The sequence below is a fragment of the Pipra filicauda genome, unplaced genomic scaffold (assembly GCF_003945595.2).
Source record: "Pipra filicauda isolate LSUMZ 115617 unplaced genomic scaffold, ASM394559v2 scaffold186_size1760508_pilon, whole genome shotgun sequence".
Lineage (NCBI taxonomy): Eukaryota > Metazoa > Chordata > Aves > Passeriformes > Pipridae > Pipra > Pipra filicauda.
This window is the reverse complement of record NW_024104294.1, coordinates 778,828-799,419: the sequence shown is the minus strand read 5'-3', so window position 1 is coordinate 799,419 and position 20,592 is coordinate 778,828. Positions and strand designations below refer to the sequence as shown.

At 48.9% G+C, this 20,592-nt stretch overlaps 1 protein-coding gene and 1 long non-coding RNA gene across 3 annotated transcripts; one reads left to right on the top strand and one right to left on the bottom strand.

The window, feature by feature from the left end:
- Positions 1–1,043: 1,043 nt before the first annotated feature.
- On the top strand, positions 1,044–17,513 carry MAP6D1 (MAP6 domain containing 1). 2 transcript variants are annotated; one of them, XM_039380144.1, is made up of 4 exons: positions 1,044–2,011; positions 2,682–2,724; positions 12,620–12,737; positions 15,403–15,489. In XM_039380144.1, exons 1-3 carry the CDS (start codon positions 1,512–1,514, stop codon positions 12,734–12,736), a joined length of 660 nt encoding a protein of 219 aa, XP_039236078.1. In that variant the 5' UTR covers positions 1,044–1,511; the 3' UTR covers position 12,737; positions 15,403–15,489. The 2 variants fall into 2 exon arrangements, with proteins under 2 accessions (XP_039236078.1, XP_027597050.2); XM_027741249.2 differs by lacking the exon at positions 2,682–2,724 and having other exon boundaries at positions 1,053–2,011; positions 15,403–17,513.
- Positions 17,383–19,561, bottom strand: LOC120323035. Its single transcript, XR_005563095.1, has 3 exons — positions 19,454–19,561; positions 19,221–19,325; positions 17,383–18,544 (listed from the first exon to the last, which is right to left on the bottom strand). It is a non-coding gene; the product is annotated as an uncharacterized LOC120323035 (long non-coding RNA).
- Positions 19,562–20,592: the final 1,031 nt, after the last annotated feature.

Genomic DNA, 20,592 nt, shown 5'->3' with positions numbered 1-20,592 from the left:
GTAGCATTGACAACTGCCAAAACAGGTATTTGAGACAACAGGGTCATCTGCGAAGGAATTGCTCCTTTGTTGACTATGTTTCAGAGAGAGGCCAAACACTCAAGGGGAGGTTCTGCCCCAGCCCATACCCACATTTCTAGCCTTTCTCCCTGCCAGAAGCAAGTGCAAATCTGAACTGAGGTGCTAATACACTACAGATAGCAGTACTGCTCAGCTGAAACAAAGCAGTAGATCTTAACCTTCTCAAGTTCCACTGCATAATTATTTTCTTAATAATGCTTCATAGAATAGAATGTTTGGTTTGGGTTGGAAGAGACCTTAAAGATAGTCTAGTTCCAACCCCCCTACAATGGGCAGGGAACCTTCCACTAGACCACGTTGCTCAAAGCCCCATCCAATGCTGAATGTTTCCAGGGATGGAACAGCCATAGATCTTCTGGGCAACCTGTTGCCAGTGCCTCACCACCCTCACAGGGAAGAATGTCTTCCTGATATCTAATCTAATCTTCCAGTTTAAAGCCATTACACCTATCTTATCAGATAATCACCCGTAACTAGAGTATATGATTTTCTAACAGGAGGGATCTCAGTTTATCTGCATTCTTCACTTCTAAAGCCTTATAGTTTAGTGACCCTCTGGGAGATTCAGCTTCCTCTGTAATAACACACTGAATGGGAAATTGTGGAGGAGCATTATGGCCCGTAGCCACTTATTACATAAGACATAAAATTTCAAAAGCCCGGCTTATCCCCGATGTAATTCCGTCAGTTTCACTGTTTTGTGCCAGGACTGTTTGGTTTTGAACCTGAATGTACAAAAGGAAAGCTGTAATTTACAGTCTCTGGCAAACAGTAAAGGAGGTGGGCCCTATATTAGGATACGCGGATGCTTGGATTTTGGTCAATAGGAGGTATTTTAAAAGTGAAGTGGTTAAACTGTTAATGTAAATGGAGGGAGGGAGATTAAGAGAGGTGGGGTTTTGCACGCAGCTATTGGAAACTAATACTGCAAGGTTGCTGTTTCTCATAAGGATCACTTATTTTTTAAACGCCAGGTTTCGTATACAAACGTTTTCTCTAATCGTGAGTGGTGACGATTATACCCCTCGAGGGTATAACTGAGCAGCACCAACCATCGACAGCGGAGCAGCGCTCCTCGCCTGGCCGGTGCCCGTGACTGGGCGCGCTTCGGCGCTCCGGGGCACAGAGCGGCTCCCGAAGCAGCGGCACAGACAGCGGCACTCGGCGGCGCACGGGCAGAGCGGGTCCCCCCGGGGGGCGCGGGGTCCGGTCCCGGCCGCGTTCCCTCCCCCGCCGCTGCACGGGGCTCCCACCGGCAGCCGGGTCACGTGTGCGGGCCGTAATCCCGGCGAGGGGGTGTCGTTACCGGGGAAGGGGGCGGCGGGAGGAGGGGCTGCCGCCGATGAGGGCTGAAGCCGGGAGCGCGGCCGGCTGCGGGCGCCGGAGCCGCGGGCGTCGCTGCGGGCGAGGCGGGGGCTGCGGCCGCGGCCATGGCCTGGCCCTGCATCAGCCGGGTGTGCTGCCTGGCCCGCTTCTGGAGCCAGCTGGACAAGTCCGACCTCTCTGTGCCGCTCACCATCCACAACTACTCGGACATCGAGGAGCAGGAGGACGGGCCGCCCCAGCGCGGCGGGCCCCCCTCGCGGGGCAGCGCTCGCCCGCCTGCCCCGGCGCGCCGCCCGCGGGATCCCGCCGCCGGGAAGCCGAGCGGCCGCAGGAAGGGCCGGGCGGCCGCCGCCGGAGAGCCCTTCGCGGCCGAGACCCAGTACCGGCAGGACTTCAGAGCGTGGCCCCTCCCGAGGAGGGACGCCTTCCCCTGGGTCAGCGCCAGTAGCGGCGGCGGCGGCGGGAGGGACGGGGCCGCCCCCCAGCCCGCCCCGGGACGCGCCGCCTGCGCCTTGCCCGGCGGCGGCGGGAGAACGGCGATCGACGGCCCCGAGCAGCTCCGGCCGCGCTCGCAGGCGGACGGCGGCCACACCACCTCCTACAGGTAACCGGGCCCGGCGGCCGCCCCGAGCCGGGGCTGCTCCTGCCGCGGGCGGGGACGCTCCTCCGCAGCGCGGGGATGCCGGCGGGCGGAACCGCCACCGAGGGGAGGGGGACGGGGGCTGCCGCCTCGCCGGCGGGCTCAGCCTCTCGCCGAAGCCGCCTTTGCTTTTGGAAGTGCGGTCCTTTAAAGTGTCGCTTGTGCCCCGGGCAGGTGCCTGGCCCCGGCGGCCCCTGTGCGTGCCGGGGCAGCGGGACCGTCCCCGGGCGCGCCGCCGCCCGGCCCGCGCTCGGGGAGAGGAGGAAGCACGCCGGGGGGATCCATGATTGCATCCCTGGCGCAGCAGCGCGCTACTCACCCGCTGCCGGGAGACTCGGCACCTCCGACAGCCAGAGCTGCCCGCCACCCGTCCGTGCCCAACAGCCGCACTGAGCTGCGTTCCCCGAATCCCTCGGTGCCATCACCGCTTTCCCTTTAAAACTCCTGGAATGCGACATTCATGGCAAGCCAAATTACAGCCTTAAAAGATCAGTCAGAGAAGAAGACATTTTCGGGATGTATCCCCTGTGTCATCTAATGGGTAATGGAGAAAACTGTCACGAACCACCTGTCCCAATCTTTAAAAATTACTAAGTGACTTATGTTATCAATGCCTTCCTTTCTCTCTGAACAGCATGACTGATTACAGATGCTTATTTCCTGAAACAAACAGTCAGGTGAGATGCACCTAAATTCAACTCTTGTTCTTACTGACTCTCCCCATGGGAGGAGAGGGGATTTCAGCTCCCACAAGGCTGCTGTTGAATATTGTATCAGTTTCATGCTGTTACCACATGCTTCCTCATAATGATGTTTGGCAGATTTTAATATACCGATGAGATATATTAATAGAGTAATTATTTTTATTCCAGTAGATTCTCAAGTATTTAGACTCTTATTACCTATTATGTACCTAGGAGACATTTCTCTTCATCACTGCAACTCATTAGATTATGTATCACAGTGGTTTTAAGACAAACTGGGAGCCCTGGGGGATATTGCTTAAACCACTCCTCCCCACACAGGCAGCTGTCCTGCTCCATGTGTGGTGAACATGCAGACTTAGGAAGGATAACTGCAGTGCTTGAAATTGTGCGCTATTTTCTCCTTTTCCACATCTCCCCGGCTGATCACAGAGTGATTATTATTCTTAAGCCAAAACACACTTCAATTTGAAAGCAGCACAGGAATTACTTCAGAGAAACCTGCCTAGAACAAGACTAGCATGGTTCAGAAACACATCCATCTCCACCATTTTGTTGAAGCTTCCCCCTGCTTCTTCAGCCTGACCCCAGAGGAAGGCTGCATTAGCCTGCATTAGAGCTGCAGCTGCCCTACAGCTGTTTGAATGCTCAGCAAAGTCACTTCTCAAACCTTCCTTCCCTCTGACTTCTCTGCTCTTACACAGGGCTCTCAGCTACTATTATCAAAGAACAAGAAGTTTACAGATCACATGACAAATTACTGGCTGGGACAACATACCAACATGGAAATCAAAACAAGTTTTACAAAAAGTAAGACTTCAAGTTATTTAAGGAACTCCTCACTGCTGAAAGGAGGAGTGCAGGACAAGGATGGAGGCATGAGCCAGGGCAGCCACACCAGAACAAAGTTCTCATGTAAAACCTTTAAGCTGTTTGAATACACAGTACACAACTGATACAGACTATGTCAATCAGGCCACTTTTGCCTTATTCCAGTAATTCCCATGGTTTCTTTGGATTATCACCTAGTACAACGTTGCATTTAAGAAGTCCCTGTACCATTGAGCACACAGGAGTCACAACAAGCAGCAGGAGAAAAGTTCACAATAGCTTCACAGGCTGCAAGATTCTACTTTCATTTATATTTGTCTCTTTTTGTTTTTTAAAGAAAGACTAAGCAGGTACTTGGCAGAGTTACTCATTTTCAGTTACACTTGGGGCACTTGGTTTATATTGGGTAGCTTCAGTCATGGCAAAGCCCCAGGAGCAGTGCTACACTCTGAATTAGGAAGGGGTGATCACAGCACCCCCACCTTTGGTGAGCTGAGCACAAGGACATTTCCACTAACACATTATAGTTCATTCCTCTCCTCTTATTTTATTTTCCAAAGGCAGCATTGCAAACTGCAGACACTTATCTCATCTTCAGGTAGTAGCTGAACAGCACCATTAAGGATTGATCTTCTTCATCTTCCTCTCTGACAAAGACTAGAAGGACCCTCCTTGTTCATTAAACTGTCCCTTGGTGGCCACACACAACTCCACTACTCTCTGGCCACAGGGACCTGCCCCATGTCTTTTTAAGCTGCACCCACCCACAGGTGAGAAGGCAGAAGGAAAGTCAGATCACCTGTGATAGAGGTAGAGTAGGGGGTGGTTCTCTAACTAGGGGCAGCTTTGTCCTGAGGAGAAGGTTGGTGAGCCACATTATGTCTTTAGGGAGGGTGGGAAAAGGGAGAGTGTCCTGCAGAGACATGCAGGCAAGGACCTCTGCAGGTAGATGCTTAGAGAGGAGCAAAGGTATGGAAAACACACATTTTTGGTAAGACGCTCATTTCCTTGCTAGGGAGAACCTTGGGGAGATTCCTCCTTTTCTGCTGTTGCAGGAGTATCAGCCCATCCCTATAGCCCAGCCTGAGGACTGGGCTCTCTGTATGGGGAGCTGTGTCCACCCTCACAAGAAATGGGTGATTTGAGTCCTTTGTGCTCTGGGTGCTTCAGCAGCTCTGTGCCCAGCCAGGTCAGGCACACACCACGAGGCTCTTCCTGGCAGGATCTGCTCCTGCAGTGTGGACACTGCTGGTCAGCAGCCTCCAGCTGTACTGTATGACTGTGTCAGGTCTCAGCAGCTGGCTGGGCTTGTTTAGTGTGAAAAGAGAGGGCAAGGCAGGGCATTGAACAAGACATGCAGAAAAGTTGGAGTTGATACATGGTCCACTTTTAATGGCAGTAGTGGTTTTCTTGCTTGACTCTGTAAGATGTTGGGGTTTTCTTTTTTTAGGTTCTGTGGTTTGTTTGTTTTGTTTTTTTTTTTTTTTAATGCAGGAATTTTGACTGCATGGTTCTACAATGGCCTATTGTGTTTGTTTCTGTGAAGCACCCAAGGGTAGTGGTGAGTCCCCTGTAACATGCAGCACCATTTGATGTGCTTTTGTGCATAAGTGCTCTGCTCCTGTGAGACTTCATTCTGCATGCTGCTTTTAGTTCAGAAGGAAACTCAGCTGTGTACAAAACTGTCTGTACATGGTTAAGCCAGTCAGCCTGACCTGGCATTTCCCAGCACAAAACAAACCCATGGGATCAATATCCAAGACCGAGGGCATCTTTCTATGGCCAGGATAAAGGGTAGGGGTAGTGGAAGAATACCTGTACTGCTGAGGAAGCAAAGACTTTTGATTTTGAAATAATAACTCTGAATAAAAGGTGGAAGGACAGCACAGCTGCTTGGCCTACAAACTATTACCCTATGTCCCCAGATCTTTGGGGCAGCTTCCTGATCCCTCCAGTCCCTGGATTTTGGCTGGAGTTCTGCAGGGGCTGAATGAAGTCAAACCCCAAGGGGCTGCATGGTGGGTGCTCAGGCACACAGGCCGAGGCAGATCGATACAAGCTGCACTTGAAAGGCTAAAATGGGATGTGCTCCAACTATGAAAAGATCCCAGGGACTGCTGCAGAGGGTTGCAGTAGATTATACCTTACTGACGCTGGAGGAGGCAGAAGAAAGTGCTGAGTGGCCCCTCTTCATCTTCCCAAGTGTTTGTCCTTTGGCATCATGGAAGTGACTTCTCCCTTCAGCAGTAAGTTGCAGGTGCTGTGTACTTTTGGCTTGCACACAATTAATTGTAGTACTAGGTCTTGATTGCATTTAGCAGACATTCTAGAAATAGAGAAGTGCTTTACTTAGCTCTCTTAATAGAGGATGAGAGAAGCTGGTGCTGTCAGCAGGTATCTGCAGCTGGCTCTGTTCTCTGGATGTCATTTTCTTACCTTGTTACAAGGCAACAGGGATAAAGCACGACCTCCCTGCCAGGGCCGGTATTGCTGGGAGGAGAACCCTGTTCAATGCTCAGCTACACTATAGGTCGCTTCAGACTTCAGTTTTCCCTTCAGTAACCTGTCAGCTTTTGGAAAGCACTTCAAATGTGTAAAGGAAAATGTTGCACCAGAGTTGCGAGGGATTGTTTTGCCTGTTCTTCCCCCACCCATTGGCTTCGCTTGTATTGGCACTCGGGGAACTGGGAGGATGACTGCAAATTTCTGCACATGTGCACAATTCCAGCCCTGAGCACAGCCTGATCTCTGCAGTTGGGGTTTCCACAGGACAGGTGTTCTGAGCAGGCAGGAGAGTCAAGAGCACCCAACTTGTTCACAGGTGGGAGGCACAGCAGTAAAGCAGACCAAACTGGGCCCCAGAGATCAAGCAATTTTGTTCTGATGAGAAGAAACCTCATAAAGAGCTGGGGTAATTAGGGGGAAAGGTGTCTGATGTGCCATTGCTAATGATTTTTTGGAATAGTGGGGTGGAAGATGCCCCAGCAAACTGAATTCCCACCTTCTTGCATGAGAACTCAACATGTGCCATTCACTGTGACCATGGAACAGACATCACCCCACCAGAAGCGACACTGCAGAACGAAGGGGAATGACGCTTTTCCCCATAGCTATGGATGCAGTCACAGAACATCTTACTTGGCTGCCTCTCCTATTCATTCGCCTTCAAGTAATGCTTGTGCAGAGAAACAAGGTGACCTGTGGTGACTGCTTCACAATGAAAAGCATCTTATTTCAGCTGTGCAGAAAACAAAGAAAATACCTGTGCTTGTGTTCCGTAATATGGGATCAAAGTAAACACCTGAGCCAGCAGGGTTAATAGTACTGCGTATGAAGAGCTCCATCCTTGATCCAGCAAGATCTTTAAATGCATGCTTATCCTCAATAATAACAGTAAAGCTTTTATAATCAAGGCTTACAGTTATCTTTACATTCTTAAGTGTCTTGCTGCTTGGGGAAATTAATACTGAAGCCCCTGATTTTTACACTATTTAACAAGAAAGCTTACTTGGTGCAGGCATTGGGATGGATCCAGAGGGGCTCACTGTGCACTGCATAGCCTGGGTGGGGAAGGGAGGGCTTGGAGGGGGACAGAGGCATGTGAGGGGAGAGCCAGGTGAGCTGGGAATAGAGGCTCAAGAGAGGGTATCTGTTGTGCAAAGTATGCTGCAGAACTGGAATGGGGAAGATTCAAAGCTGTTGCATAAAGTAGGAGGAACTTCCTCCCCTCAATGTACCCTCAACATTAGATTAGAGAAAAAGGGGATAGAATGAAAAGTGGGATAATGACAGAAGTCAAGACCCTCAGACCTACCCACACACCCCCATTCACACAGCTCCAATAAGAGGGAAGCAGCTGCCCGTCCTATCAGACCACTGTCAATACTCCTTCCTTAGGCATCTGTTTGTGAGCAGAGCAACCTCTTAAAACTCACCCTAAGACAACAGTTTGAGGCTTAAGGTTTTGTTTGGTCCTTTCAGTCCAGTCTTTTGCTGTTGCTTCTTTCCTGTGAGTTATGAGCAGCTCCAAGTGCTACCTGACCTTCCTGCAGGTGAGAGCTGAGACAGGATTCATCCAGGTGCTTTCTTCCTCTATAATTCCTGTGTGCTGGTCTCTTCCTCTCTGCTATGTCTTTTCCCTACCCCTCTTTTTTAACCTCCATCCGCCTTTTCTTTCCCCCACTTCTGTCCTCATGCTGGGCTCTTTGGCTGGGTAAGAGAATGGGCACAATCTGCTCCTGTGTCCAAGGACTGGAAGGGCCTCCAGCACCCCACCAGTGTCTGCCACAGCTCAGAGGAGAAGCAGTTTAATGGCTCAGTTATCCAAGAGGGCTTCTGACTTTGTCCATCACACAGAGCTCTCATCACTGCAACCATGACTCGTGACATTTGCAATCCTCCATTTGCCAGGAGATGCCACAGCATCCTCCCTGGCCTAGGGGGGTCTTTGCCAACAAGCAGACTCAGCCTGTCCTCTGGGAGAGCACCACTGGCCACACAGCTCTGCCTGGGCAAACCAGCTCCATGGCCCTGCCAGGAACCTGCAAGGAGCTGTGTCACAAACAGGGAGACATTTCACCCCACACCTTCTGCCCAAACCCCTTGCACACCAGTCTGGCTTCCCCAACAGACATCTAGAGTAGTGTGTACTTTGAGAAGAAAATAACAGAGACTCCCAAGCTGTGCACACAACTGTCCTCCTGAAGGGAAAATTGGAGAAATGTTCATTGTGCTGTTCAATTCTCACTGGCGTATTGGGTATGAGAAGGAATAAGACACTGAAAGAATGAGCACAGACTAGCTCAGGCAGCGTAGCTTTGAGTTATGGTCAGCTATACAGAATGAGCCTTTTTCTCCATTTCTTAAATAAGAAATGGGATTGTAATGCAGCAGCTCAGAACTGCCATGGAAAGCAAGCTGTGACATAAAGATGAAGTACTAAAATGACAACTGTGATGGCATTGGTGGTGTATGATCAGGCAAAGGAATAGTATCAATGCTGAAGATAAATCTGTATGGAAACAGCAGCTCCAGCCTGGTCGGTGTTTCCATTTTCTGCCTTCCCATGCCCACCAGAAGAGTCCTCCATCTCTGTGAAGTTAGAAACATTTCTAGGTTAGATTTTCACTAGGTTAGTGAAATAGAAAGGATTTTGCAGGCAGCTTTCTCTGCAGGGCCAGAAAACATTTGTGGAGCACATGAAATGGGAAGAGCTGGAGGCAGCAATTAGTCCCAGTCACTACATGGTTCGCAGCACCCAGCAGCTTGAGCTGCAACAGCACCGTGTCTGGAAGGAACAGAAGGACCAATCCCAAATCCATCATTCCCAAAAAATGCCCTGAAGTTTGCAAGGCCACAGGGCAAATCATGGTGGGGCTTCCCCCCTGCCTGGGCTGTTAGCCGGTCTTGCTCACTAGGGGAGGGAGATGGCACCCAACCACCAGCTCTTGTCAAAGCTGGGCTTCATCGTAACCCCCTGGTAATTTAATAGTCCAGTGCTTTTTTTCTGTTTCTAGCCTATACATTAGCTATATTCCCATGGGGGTTAAACTGTCCCAGCAGGCCACTAGCTTCCCTCTCCACACTGCACAGATCCAAACCTTCCCCTCCAGACACATCCCCACACAGTACAAAATACATGCCTTTTTTTGGGCTCTGTTAACCAATTTTGAGAAAGGGCAAAGAAACAAATGACATTTATATGATGAAAGCAGTTCCACAAGGGGCAACCACCTGCAAAAAGCCGCTTCTTAATTCTTCCTAGAGTGAGTTGGAGGTACAGAAACAGCACTACAATAAAAGCAGCCCTTCCCTTTTGATCCATACTGTTTTAAATCTTGCATGCTACTCAGGAGGCCTTTTGCTTTCACAACCCCAGTGCTTTAGTACTTAGAAGTACCACTGGATCATTTCTATATATGGAGATCAAAAATCTCACCTCTAGGTTGTAGTAGTGGAGGACAAAACAGAACCTAAAGAGAGCCTGGACACTGAGTTATGGCCTAGAGGCTACTTTCCCTCAACTGCAGGTCCTTGCAGACCCAAAGTAACCTGACAACTGCTGCTGTCTAGGGACAGGAAGAGGAGGAGGAGTACAGCAGGAAGGATGAAGATGACCATGTCCAGCAGCAACAGACAGTCTTGCATGTTCATCCCCAGCAGCAGCTGGATGTCGCATCACACAAGGGTACAAGGGAGAAGGAAGACAGTCACTAATCTTGACATTTGACATCTTAAACTAAGCACATTAAAAACGGGTCATTCCTTGTCCCCAGGCTTAGAGCAGCTCATGCATTTCAACTCCACTCATGATTCCAAGACCGATTTCTAGTCAAGTCACCAAACTGGTATTTTGGCTTATGTTCCTTCTAACTCTTGGCTTTACAGCTGGAGATGAGAGCCTGTATCCTGCAAGCTGAAGGGCAGAGCAGATTTAGTTAGCTGCACTTTCTGTATCAAAGGTTACAATATTAATTTCTTGTTTTAAGTACCTCATTTCCCAGAGGAGATATATTGTCTATGTTGTGCCCAGCCCTTCTCTGTGGCTCAGAGTCCTGGGTTTACCCAGTGGGAAATCCTAAACCCAGATTGGAAATGCTGCTGTGGGTCTGGACCGTGACTATATCTGCCCTCACATTTCTGATTCTGTGGCTGAAGGCAGAGCATTTCCTCAGTGCATGTAGGTGCCTCAGAAATAGTTTTGACTGTTCAGGGTGAGAGGAGAATGGTTTGGCTTCGAGCCAAAATGAGAATCCTGTGATCCAACAGGGCTGTGTTTGGGGGTCTGCCAAATCAGCAAATGATCTGCTATAAAGCAGTGAGACAGAGCTGGCTGTACAGACAGGCAGCACAGTCATTCATTGCAAGCTGAGGACACACTATTGCAGCGAGGAGACCAGCCAGCATGAGGTTGAATGGTTAGGAATCAATGCCACCAGCATTCCTGAGGAAATTGGGCTTTATGTGGAGTGGCAGGTTCCAGTTCCTAGAAACTACTGGGATGTAATTGATGGTTTTGTACCATTTTGCTGGTATTTTGCCCAGTAGCTCTGTGTCCTCCCTCTGGCTGTGCAGCAGAGCAGAGCTCAGACTGAACATTCACACACATCTGGGATTCCCTGCTGAAAGGTTGCCTTCTTGGGGCATCACTTGGCCAAAATCACCTTTCTGCAAAGGTGCTCCCTGACCCTGAGGTGTTAGAGCAGCAGGAACCCCACTACCAGCTCCAGGAGAGCTGCATGGGCACTCACCTGCTGCCTGAGCAGGCCCAAGCAGCAAGGTGCAGAGAAGGCAGGTGGCTGCTCAGGACAGTGAGAGCAAACTGATTATAAACAAGATTTGCAATGGACATAGAGAGCCCTGACAGAAGCCTGGCTTTGCTTTCCGACAGCAGCTCTTCCATAGAGCAATACCCGTTGCTGACTGAGTGGATTTAAGAACTCGCTCCACTCTCACTCAAGCTGACAAACTGTTGTCAGCCCCAGCAGCAGGTTCCTGCTCCTTTCCTTGTGCCTGCAGCTGTACTCATCCATCCTGGCAGGAGGCTGCTGTCAGCAGCTAACTTGGTCAAGAAAGAGATATTTAATTTTTTGGACTTAATTTTGTTAGCATGCTGGTTTCTCACTGGCTTAGATACAGTCCAGGGTTGTACCCTGTATCTACAAATCAGCAAAGAAATGAGGCAGCATTTTAAGGCTGAGTCTGTTATTAGAAATAAAACATAAACCAGGCAGTGGTTATATCACTTTGGTGATATACTGAAAGGATCATGTCCAAACTACACATTCTAAAATAATACTACACACTCACGCACCTTAAAATAAGATTTTTAAAAGGGGAATTTGCATCTACTATCAAAATAGCAAATAGTATGCTTGGGAAAAAGGAAAAACAGAAAGGCTGTGATCAAAGCTAAACTGTACACATTAAAACACAGTCTGTTTCCTTAGCCTGGGCACTAAGGACTCAGTCTTACCCCTTGATCTTGTGTATAAGCCGATAGTAAAATGCAGATATTATTGAAGTATGCCAGGGTATGAACATAAAACTGTCACATCTCAGTTAGTCACCTCTCCCTTTGCTACAGAAACTGCCTGTTGGTTGCCAGAGATACGTACACAAACAGAGCAGACTCCTGTCTTCTCCTGAGAGAAATGAGCCAGCTCAGCTGGCTGCTACTGCAGCATTCAGAGAGTCCTAATGGAGAGGCATCAGTGAGGCCTGTCTGTGACAAGGAGTACAGAGAAGCAGGGAAAAGGCTGCAGAAGGGACCTGGCAGCCAAGCTGAGCCAGACCCTGCCGTGCTGTTCTTTGGTGCTCTCGAAACATGGTCTGCCCCTTTCTCAGTGCAGTCTCTGCACCCGTTTCTCTGATGGCACTTGGCTGACTAATCCTCGGAGCAGTGATGCCTTCTCAGACATCACCATGCAGATTTAAAGTACTTCCCCCCGAAGGAAAATCATCTGCAGAAGCATCTGCCAGCTGAGATGGTGTCTCCCTTTGGATGCATTTCAGACTGGGCTGCCACAGCTGTGCAGCACAGCACACATTGGCAAACCTGGCTCCTGTTGAGAGCCAGAGCCAAGGAAGGGAACACCAGCACACTCTCTCCACATGGGAGGGCCAGGCACCAGACCAAGGGGTTTTACATAGTGGCCAGTGAGCTAGACATGTTTTACATTGTAAGTGGTCAATGGGCCTTCTTGCAAAAAGTCTTTTTTGAATTTTTCTTATCCAGGAGGGAAGCACCAAGCACTGCCAGGAGAGAGCACATTTTGCAGGAATAAAAGGAGAGTTAAGTCAGGCCAGCCAGTTAGCCCAGTCTGTGCTCTGTTGCACCTTTCATCATGGGCTTTGTGAGAGAGGCAGGCCTCTACACTCAGTACTTCTTTTATTCTCAGTATGCCTTAGACAAGTTCAATCTTATTAACTGATTACAATCAGCCTTGCCTTCTGGCTTTGCAACAACTCTGAGCAGAAGCACCCAATGAATATATTGTGTTTTATGGGTTCTTCTGTCTTGACAATCTCATTTCAGACAAGAGTATCGCCCATGGACTGGAGCCAAACCATCCAAGCCTATAAAGACAAAACAAGGCTTCATTATGCCAGAAGACCATTTTGTTCAAGAGACAAGCTACAAGGCAGACTTTAAGGTAATTAACAGTTTTTAAAAATCCTAAAGTCAATGAGAGTAAAGCCCAAAGTGTACACATCAGGAACTACTCATTTTTTAGCAGTGGTGTGTGTAGCCATGTCCTCACTGACCCCTCTTTCATCACTGCCCATTAGGTAACGTGGCCATCCCTTGTCTTCAGAGATATGTGCTAGACAATGTCATGCTGTAACTGGTCATCATTCAACCCATAATTCAATGCCTCAAGTGGATACCTTATGTACAAGGTGTGTGTGTGCCATCCCCTCTCTGTGTGTAAGGTGCAATCAACACCCTCTGCACACCCTTGGAGTGGTCAGTGTGCACCAGCACTAGGGCTGCAGTGTGAGATTCAGCCTCTGGTACCAACATCAACCACGGGCACAGGTGTTTGCATGGGAACCTTTGCAGATCCCTGCCTGAGGAACAGCACACACCCAGGCAGGACAAAACTCCCCCATGCTGGTGGGGGCAGAGGCTGCCCCCACTACCAACACCAGGGAGGACACAGCTGTGGTGAGCAGCCAAGCTGCACAGCTCTTGGGCCTCTGAGACTTCCTTGGGATTTTCCCGTGAGTTTCTACAACCCTCTATACCAGTGAAGATAATTTTCTTGTTCATGAAATACATGTTACTGAAAATCCCCCGAGGAAATGTTCTCTCTGTACTCAGCATTTTCCCTAGCAGGGCCCCACACACTCCCCATCCCCACAAGGAAGGAAAGTGCACACTGACAAGGCTCTGGTTTAGCTGCTTTTTGCATTAGACCACCAAGGAGAGCAGCACCTCGCAGCCGACTGCAGAACTGGTTCAGAGGCTGCACTGAGTGATTCAGAAAGCAGAGATGGGGCCGGGGCTGAACTCCCCAGCCAGTGTGCTGTACTGTTCGAGGTAATAGCAGCTACTCCAGGGCCACATGTAAAAAGTAAATCTTTGCCTTGGAGGAGACAAGGAAGAAGTGTTTAATCAGCAGACAGTCAAGTGCCTCCTCCGCAGAGGATTGCCAGCACACTGCTGCGACAAGGCACACGATGGGTATATCCAGCTCTGCTGCAAGTGGGACAGTGACCTCAGGCAAAACAGAATTTGCAAACCTCACCAAAATTTCCTCCTTGCTCTAAATAGTCTGGGCTGCTTACCGAGGTGCAGCAATGAGGATAGAGGGTATTTAACCCTTACACCTTGTATTTTAATGCTTGTGAATTTAATTTTTCATTTTGACCCTAGAGGGGTCAAAATACAGTGTCTTCCTATTTAGCAGATAGGATGCAAAGGAGAGGGTCCTAGATGAACCCCTTGGAGTCCCTATCCCAGTTCTCAAGGAAAGGAAAGGAAGACTGGAATCCCAGACACAAACATTTGCTGCCCAGGACACTGCACTCTGGACCACGCAGCAAAGGTCTTGTGTCCTGGAGCCCCAGGGTACAGCCTCTCTCACAGACAGCATGAGAAAAGTGTAGTTAGGAACAAAGATGGTGCCAAAGAGCCACCAGTTCAAAGAGAAGCCAGACTGTCTCTGGTTCACACTTGATCATTTGGACTTTCCCTCTGGCCTGAAAGCCCTGGCTTTGCCAGACATGTGAGAGTCAGGTTTACATTCTGTCCTGACAGCCTACACAGAGGACTCAGGGGAATGGCTCTCTCCAGCTGTGCACAGGCTGTTTGTGACATATCATTTGTTCCTCAGTGTGTCAGATGCATCCCCAGAGGAACGGAAAAATCAGAACAATGAAATAATAACAACCAGATCAATAGCTTTCCCTTTTCCCCCTATACTCTCTTTGCCTGTGGTCTTGCTCTTCTTTCTCTGCTTGGATGGTGCCCATCCCATCAGCATACCCAGCAGAGCTTTCCACCCTTTCATGTTTTATGGCCAGATTCACCCAGAGTCCTGGGCTGGATGCACATCTATGGCCACTGCTGTTTCAAAACCTTTGGGTTTTCAGCATTAAGGATGACAGAAGCATCCAGGTGTCCTTCATGCTTCAGTACAACCAAACCAGATACATATTACATGTAATTATGACTCCACAGACACCAGAGAGAACAACAACTTATCTCTGCCTTTCCTTTCAACATCCTTATCTGAGTCCTTGAAGTTTCACAGCCTGGCACGGCCTGTTCTCCTTTGGGTACTCCAGGTCTGTTCACATCAGACATAGATCATAGCCCCATAAAGCATTACAATGGAACATTTTGATGGAGCCCAGATGGCATTCTCCAAAAGGTTAAGGACGAGACACACACCACTGTAATTCCTCTCACTTAAAATCCAGCACCAGGCCAGCGGTGAATTTGTTGTGATGTTTGTAGAGTATTTGCCAGCAGGGCTTTGTGAAGAGGCAGCTCTTCATCTTGCAGAAGCTGGCTCCAGCCAAGGCCTGCCCAGCCATGGTTATCCCCATCACACCACACACCTCCAGGTCCAAGGGCTGGGTTACAACTACGTCCCTCCTCATTGGCACAGCTCGCACCTGCCCTTGAATCACCCTGCACGCCAAGGCCAGTCTCGCCGATGCCCAGCCAAGAGATAACACTTGTTGGGTTACAGGTTACACGTTACAGGGAGAGCAGATAGATCCTCACAGCACTCCAGATCTCTTGGACTCTCTAGACAGTTGTACTCTGTGTCACACTAACATTTCTCTCTCCCCTCACCCCACTAGATCCCAGAGGTGAAGACCAGGTTCTCCCCCAACCCTTCTGCTGTTTTCCAAGCGCCATCGCGGATCCTCAACATTTGAACCCGGACCCTTCTCGCACCCAGGCAGCTTAAACGCAGCGTTTCTGTTAAGATGTATCACTATGCAATTTTCACGAGTGTTAAGATCAAAGAACCGGTGTTATCAACAGCAGCTCCAGTGATTAATGATATGCACACAGACTTTCTGTTAACACAACAAACCGCAAAGCGCTTGGTTTAGAACTGGCAAAACACCCTGTGAGGAGTGACCTAGTTTTTCACAGGAGCAGGTTCATTACTATGCCAGCTGGCGTCACATTAGGAGATTGACTTTAGGCAGCAAAGGTAGGATTGCAGGCAATGTCCCTACGCATAGCTACACAGGGTAGGAGGGAAAACAATCACAACGGGACAGATAATTAAAACCCAAACCAGTTTTATTTAGCAACACCCTCTAAGTGGGCCAGAGAAAGACCAGGGAGTAGTCTGGCCCTTTCTTGAGGGGTTTTGGAAGTAGGACCTCAAATGGCATCACCAGAAAGCACAGCTTCACAGGGGCTGGTCTGAACTTCCAGGGTTGTTTTAGAAGCTGGAGGAAGCAAATGTCATTAAACTCTAAAATAAATCTGGCACAGGCAGTGTTTTGGGGCTTTCCAGCTGGAAGGCTGGATATTTCCAAAACTGAAGGGCTGATGCAGGAGCAAGAGGGGGCTGAACTCCAAGAGACAGCCCTGATAGCAGGCTGGTTTGTAGAGAAGTACATGGATACAGCCATGCACCCACCAGGCTCCTCCAGAGGATCTAAGATACTTATGTAATTTGTACAGCTGTTCGGGTGAGTGTAAATATTGTACATGGATTTTACCTAAAGCAATTTGTGATCCTTTAATGAAAAGGACATGCTTACAATTTTAATAAATGTTAACTCTTTGCATATGCAAGGTGGAAAATATTGCCTTGAAATTCCTAAATTATTGCCTGTATATTGGTAATGCTAATGCTAGGAACAACCACAAGCGAATGTTACTTAGAAACTCTTCTTAAAGAAAAATGTAATGTAGAATGTAAGCCATCTGCCATTTCTGAGATAGGCCATTTCAAGTGTCATTGTTCTGAAGCTGATTTTTTTAGACTGCTGCGCATTTAACTTTTGCTGAGGTACACGTGTTTTAAGAAACCATTTTTTTAGCCTTTGTTCATCAAGACTTTACAATTTCTATTAATAAGTTATGCAATATAATTAGTCTATTGCTTATTTAATGGTTTTACTAATTATTTTGGGAAAAAAATTTGAAAAACTTTATGTGTTTGTAACACGTGTGTTGTCTAGAACGAAGGGAAACTATCCTCAGACTTGAACAGGGATCAGATATTCATTCACATGTAATGAAACAGACTTTAACACAGGAGCATTTTTTCTTAAACTTCCTTCTAGCTGAAGCCTAAGGCAAATTTAATGAACTTGGGGATTCTGCAAACACGTATGCATTGCTGATAACTCCCATAAGAACAATTCTTGAACTGTTGGCATGTGGATTGTACTTGGAATACATGCAGACAGCACTGCATTGTGTGAGAATTTAATGGTGCCATCTCTGTTCGCTGTAGCAGGACTGAACACAACCACCAGAATATGGAACACCTGCAGTAAGCTGTGTTTGGGGGGGGAACAAACACAGGATGGCACTTCCCACACTCATCCTTGGACCCATAGGAACCTACAGTAATCCCAGTGCTTGCCAAAATAATATTTCAGATTAATTTTTCAGGATATTAATTTGAAACATTCAAACTGTACTAAAAGTTTTGCATGTTAGATGTTTCTAAGAATTTGATCTGCTTGTTTAATCTCTTTATAATGTTTTTAACAGTTTTGTTCAAATAATTTAAGTTCATTTCAATCCTGGACTTTATTAACAGCAAGAAAAAAAAAAAAAGAAAAAAAAAAGGAGAAATTGTCTATTCTCTCTTCTTAATTCACTGTATTTCTTAAAACAAAAACAACCCAGGTTTAAACAAACTGGTAATATAATAAGCTTGTATTTTATCAAATGGACTGGATTTAATTTAATAAATTAAAATGTATTTTGTCTATTGGTTCTTTCCCAAATTTTTTTGTTGTAAAGCATAACCCTCAGATGAGTCAACTTTGCAGGACAATTTATCACTGCACGTCTGTGTTGCACACCTGCACGAGCAGGACAGCAGAGCACAGCAGACACCAAGCAAGGTGTTGGGGCGAAGCATTCAGAGCCATCAGCAGTCAATTCCTTACTCCTGGAGCTTGCCTGCAGGCACAGCCCCCAGCAAGAACAGCTTCTAAGGCACACTTCAAGCTGCAGCCACTGCTGATCCGAAAGCACAGCTGCTTTCCAAAGGAAGCTGTTGCTCTGCAGAATCCCTAGTTGCTTATGGGACTTTTCCCAGACCTTTTCAAAGGGAAAGCAAACTGTTCAGCAAGCAGTCCATCACCGTGAAGGGGAAAAGGGGATGAACCAATGACACTAATTTGCTACATTCCCTATGAAATGCACAGAGGGTAGATCAACTCTGATGCAGGTGCCACGCTCTCAGGATCCCTTTCAGATGTGCCCACAGTGTTCCCTGTTTACAGTTTCACCTCAGTTTCACTCTGCCATCCCACAGAGACCATAGGAATTGAATTTTAACAGATACCATCGCTTTACAATTACTCCCAATAACATTTCTGTCAGTAAAGATGCTGAAAGTACAACTACCTTCCCCAGGCAATGGAAGGCCAGTTTTTCTAGCTATGCCTCAGAAGACTTCCAGGAGAAAGCCAAAAGCTCACGAGCTGCTGCCTGGCTCCAACTACATGAGGGGTAAACTGAGGAGGTACTTACCACTGTAAGGTCCAGGGTGATGCCACTGGCTGCCAATGTCTGCAGCTCACCTGATTTTGTATGAAAAATGCCCACCTCAGCCAAATTGAAAGATATCAAACTAAGTTCCTCTGAAGAAGGCAAATCCACACACGTTTTGCAGGCTCCAGGGAGTCACTATGCCAGGACTGCTTCCAACGCTGTTCTTACGCTAGTATTTGTCTTCCCAATTGCTTTGGGCCCATGTCCAAGTCCCTCAAGGCTTTCCAACTGTGAATCACACTGCAAACAAGGGTTATTTGACACATAAAGAAATGTCCTTTAAAAGGAAAGTTTTACACCTGAAGCTTTATAATTTACTACCTCTAGGGTGTCACTGAGCCTACTTGTTTCATTTATTCCTCCTGACACCTTGCCTGTTGGGGTGCTGAGGGTGAGTTTTATGCCAGGCAGCTGTGAATATCTGCACTGCCACATGCTCAGGTCTGTGCAATACTCCACTGTTCGGAACGGTTCTCATTGAAAAGTTCACAAGCAGCACGCTACTGTTTTGCCAGCTTACATAAACAGCACATTTCTCTCTGCATTGCTCTAATTTCTTTGAGGGTGAACAATGATGTGCAAACCCATGACCTCTGTCTTACTCATACCGATTTCCTCTATCCTGGCCACTGCAGTAATGTACGATCCTAAGGATCTACATGGTTTGCCACAGACAGATTGCTAGTGCCATGCATCCCAGAGAGGCTGTGTTTGTTTCCAGAGCAGAGATGGCACAGGTGTGGAAGATCCCTTGTTTCTGGTGGGACAGGCTTTGATGTCACCTAGACCACCTTGAGACCCAGACGCACCACGTGTGCCTGTGCCAGTTCTGTGTGCAGACAGCTTAATTCCTGAAGTAATGATCCCGCACGTCTGGGCACGCTGCACCTGCCCCCACATCCCAGGATGTGCTCACCTGTGCGAGGGCAGGGAGGGAGGCACTGGGGGGCAGTGCCAAGGGCTCTGCCCACAGGGCACAGCCAGCCTTCCTCAGCCCCCTGGGCTAGTTCAGGAGGCACTTCTGTGGGATTGAGCACAAAGAAGGAGTTTTGCAGCATTTTCAAAAGACAACAGTGCATTAGTCTGCTCACAAGCACCCACCACTCCTCCCCACAGCCGGGGGAGAACACAGGAGTTTGTTTTCCTTACTTTTTCCTGTTCCTGTCCGTGTCACGTGTTGGTGCCCAGCACTGGCAGCAGGTGGAGGGGAGTCTCCGTGAGAGGAGAGGGGTCTCTGAGAGGGGAGGGCAGAGCTGTGGGGGGGTGTCTGTGAGAGGAGGGTAGAGCTGTGGGGGGGTGTCTGTGAGGGAAGGGCAGAGTCTGTGGGGGGTGTCTGTGAGAGGAAGGAAGAGCTTGTGGGGTGTCTGTGAGGGGAGGGCAGAGTTGTGGGGGGTGTCTGTGAGAGGAGGGCAGAGCTTGTGGGAGGTGGTCTGAGAGGGGAGGGCAAGTTTGTGAGGGGTCTCTGAGAGGGAGGCAGAGCTGTGGGGGGGGTGTCCCGGTTGAGGGGAGGGCAGAGCGTGGGGGGGTGTTCTGTGAGGGGAGGGGCAAGTTGTGGGGGGTGTCTGTGAGAGGAGGGCAGAGCTGTGGGGTCTCTGTGAGGGGAGGGCAGAGTTGTGGGAAGGTGTCTGAGAGGGGAGGGCAGAGTTGTGGGGGGTGTCTGTGAGGGGAGGGCAGAGCTGTGGGGGGTCTGTGAGAGGAGGGCAGAGCTGTGTGGGTGTCTGAGAGGAGGGCAGAGCTGTGGGGTCTCTGTGAGAGGAGGGCAGAGTTGTGTGGGGTGTCTGTGAGAGGAGGGCAGAGTTGTGGGGGGTCTGTGAGGGGAGGGCAGAGCTGTGGGGGGTCTGTGAGGGGAGGGCAGAGCTATGGGGTCTCTGTGAGGGGAGGGCAGAGCTGTGGGGGGTCTCTGTGAGGGGAGGGGGCTGCCCTGTGCCGGACACAGCCGGGTCCCGGGCAGCCGAGGGAGCCGAACCCCTGAGGAGCCGGCTGCGCCCAGTGCCTGAGGGACGGAGGAGGCAGCAGTCGGGAGTGAAGGACTGAAGAAGTCAATCTGAGGAAAAATGAGTTGGGGGGGGACACAGGATGCTTTTTTCAGTTGTTTTTTCTTGTCTTTGCTTCTCACCATCCAGCTCTCTTTGGCAATCCATTCAACTAATTTTTAAAGTCGAGTCTGTTTTGCCTACGGCAGTAACTGGTACGTGATGTCCCTGGTTTTACCTACAGAGACTGCCTTGATCTGAGCAGAACAGTGGTGGAGTCCCCATCGGTGGAGGGATTTACCAGATGTGCAGGTG

What these genes read in the sequence shown, in the direction of transcription:
- MAP6D1 (XM_027741249.2), top strand. Translation starts at nt 1,512, where the DNA reads ATGGCCTGGCCCTGCATCAGCCGGGTGTGCTGCCTGGCCCGCTTCTGG. An exon ending in GGCCACACCACCTCCTACAG is followed by an intron (nt 2,012 to 12,619) that starts GTAACCGGGCCC and finishes ATCTCATTTCAG; the next exon opens with ACAAGAGTATCGCCCATGGA. An exon ending in GCTACAAGGCAGACTTTAAG is followed by an intron (nt 12,738 to 15,402) that starts GTAATTAACAGT and finishes TCACCCCACTAG; the next exon opens with ATCCCAGAGGTGAAGACCAG.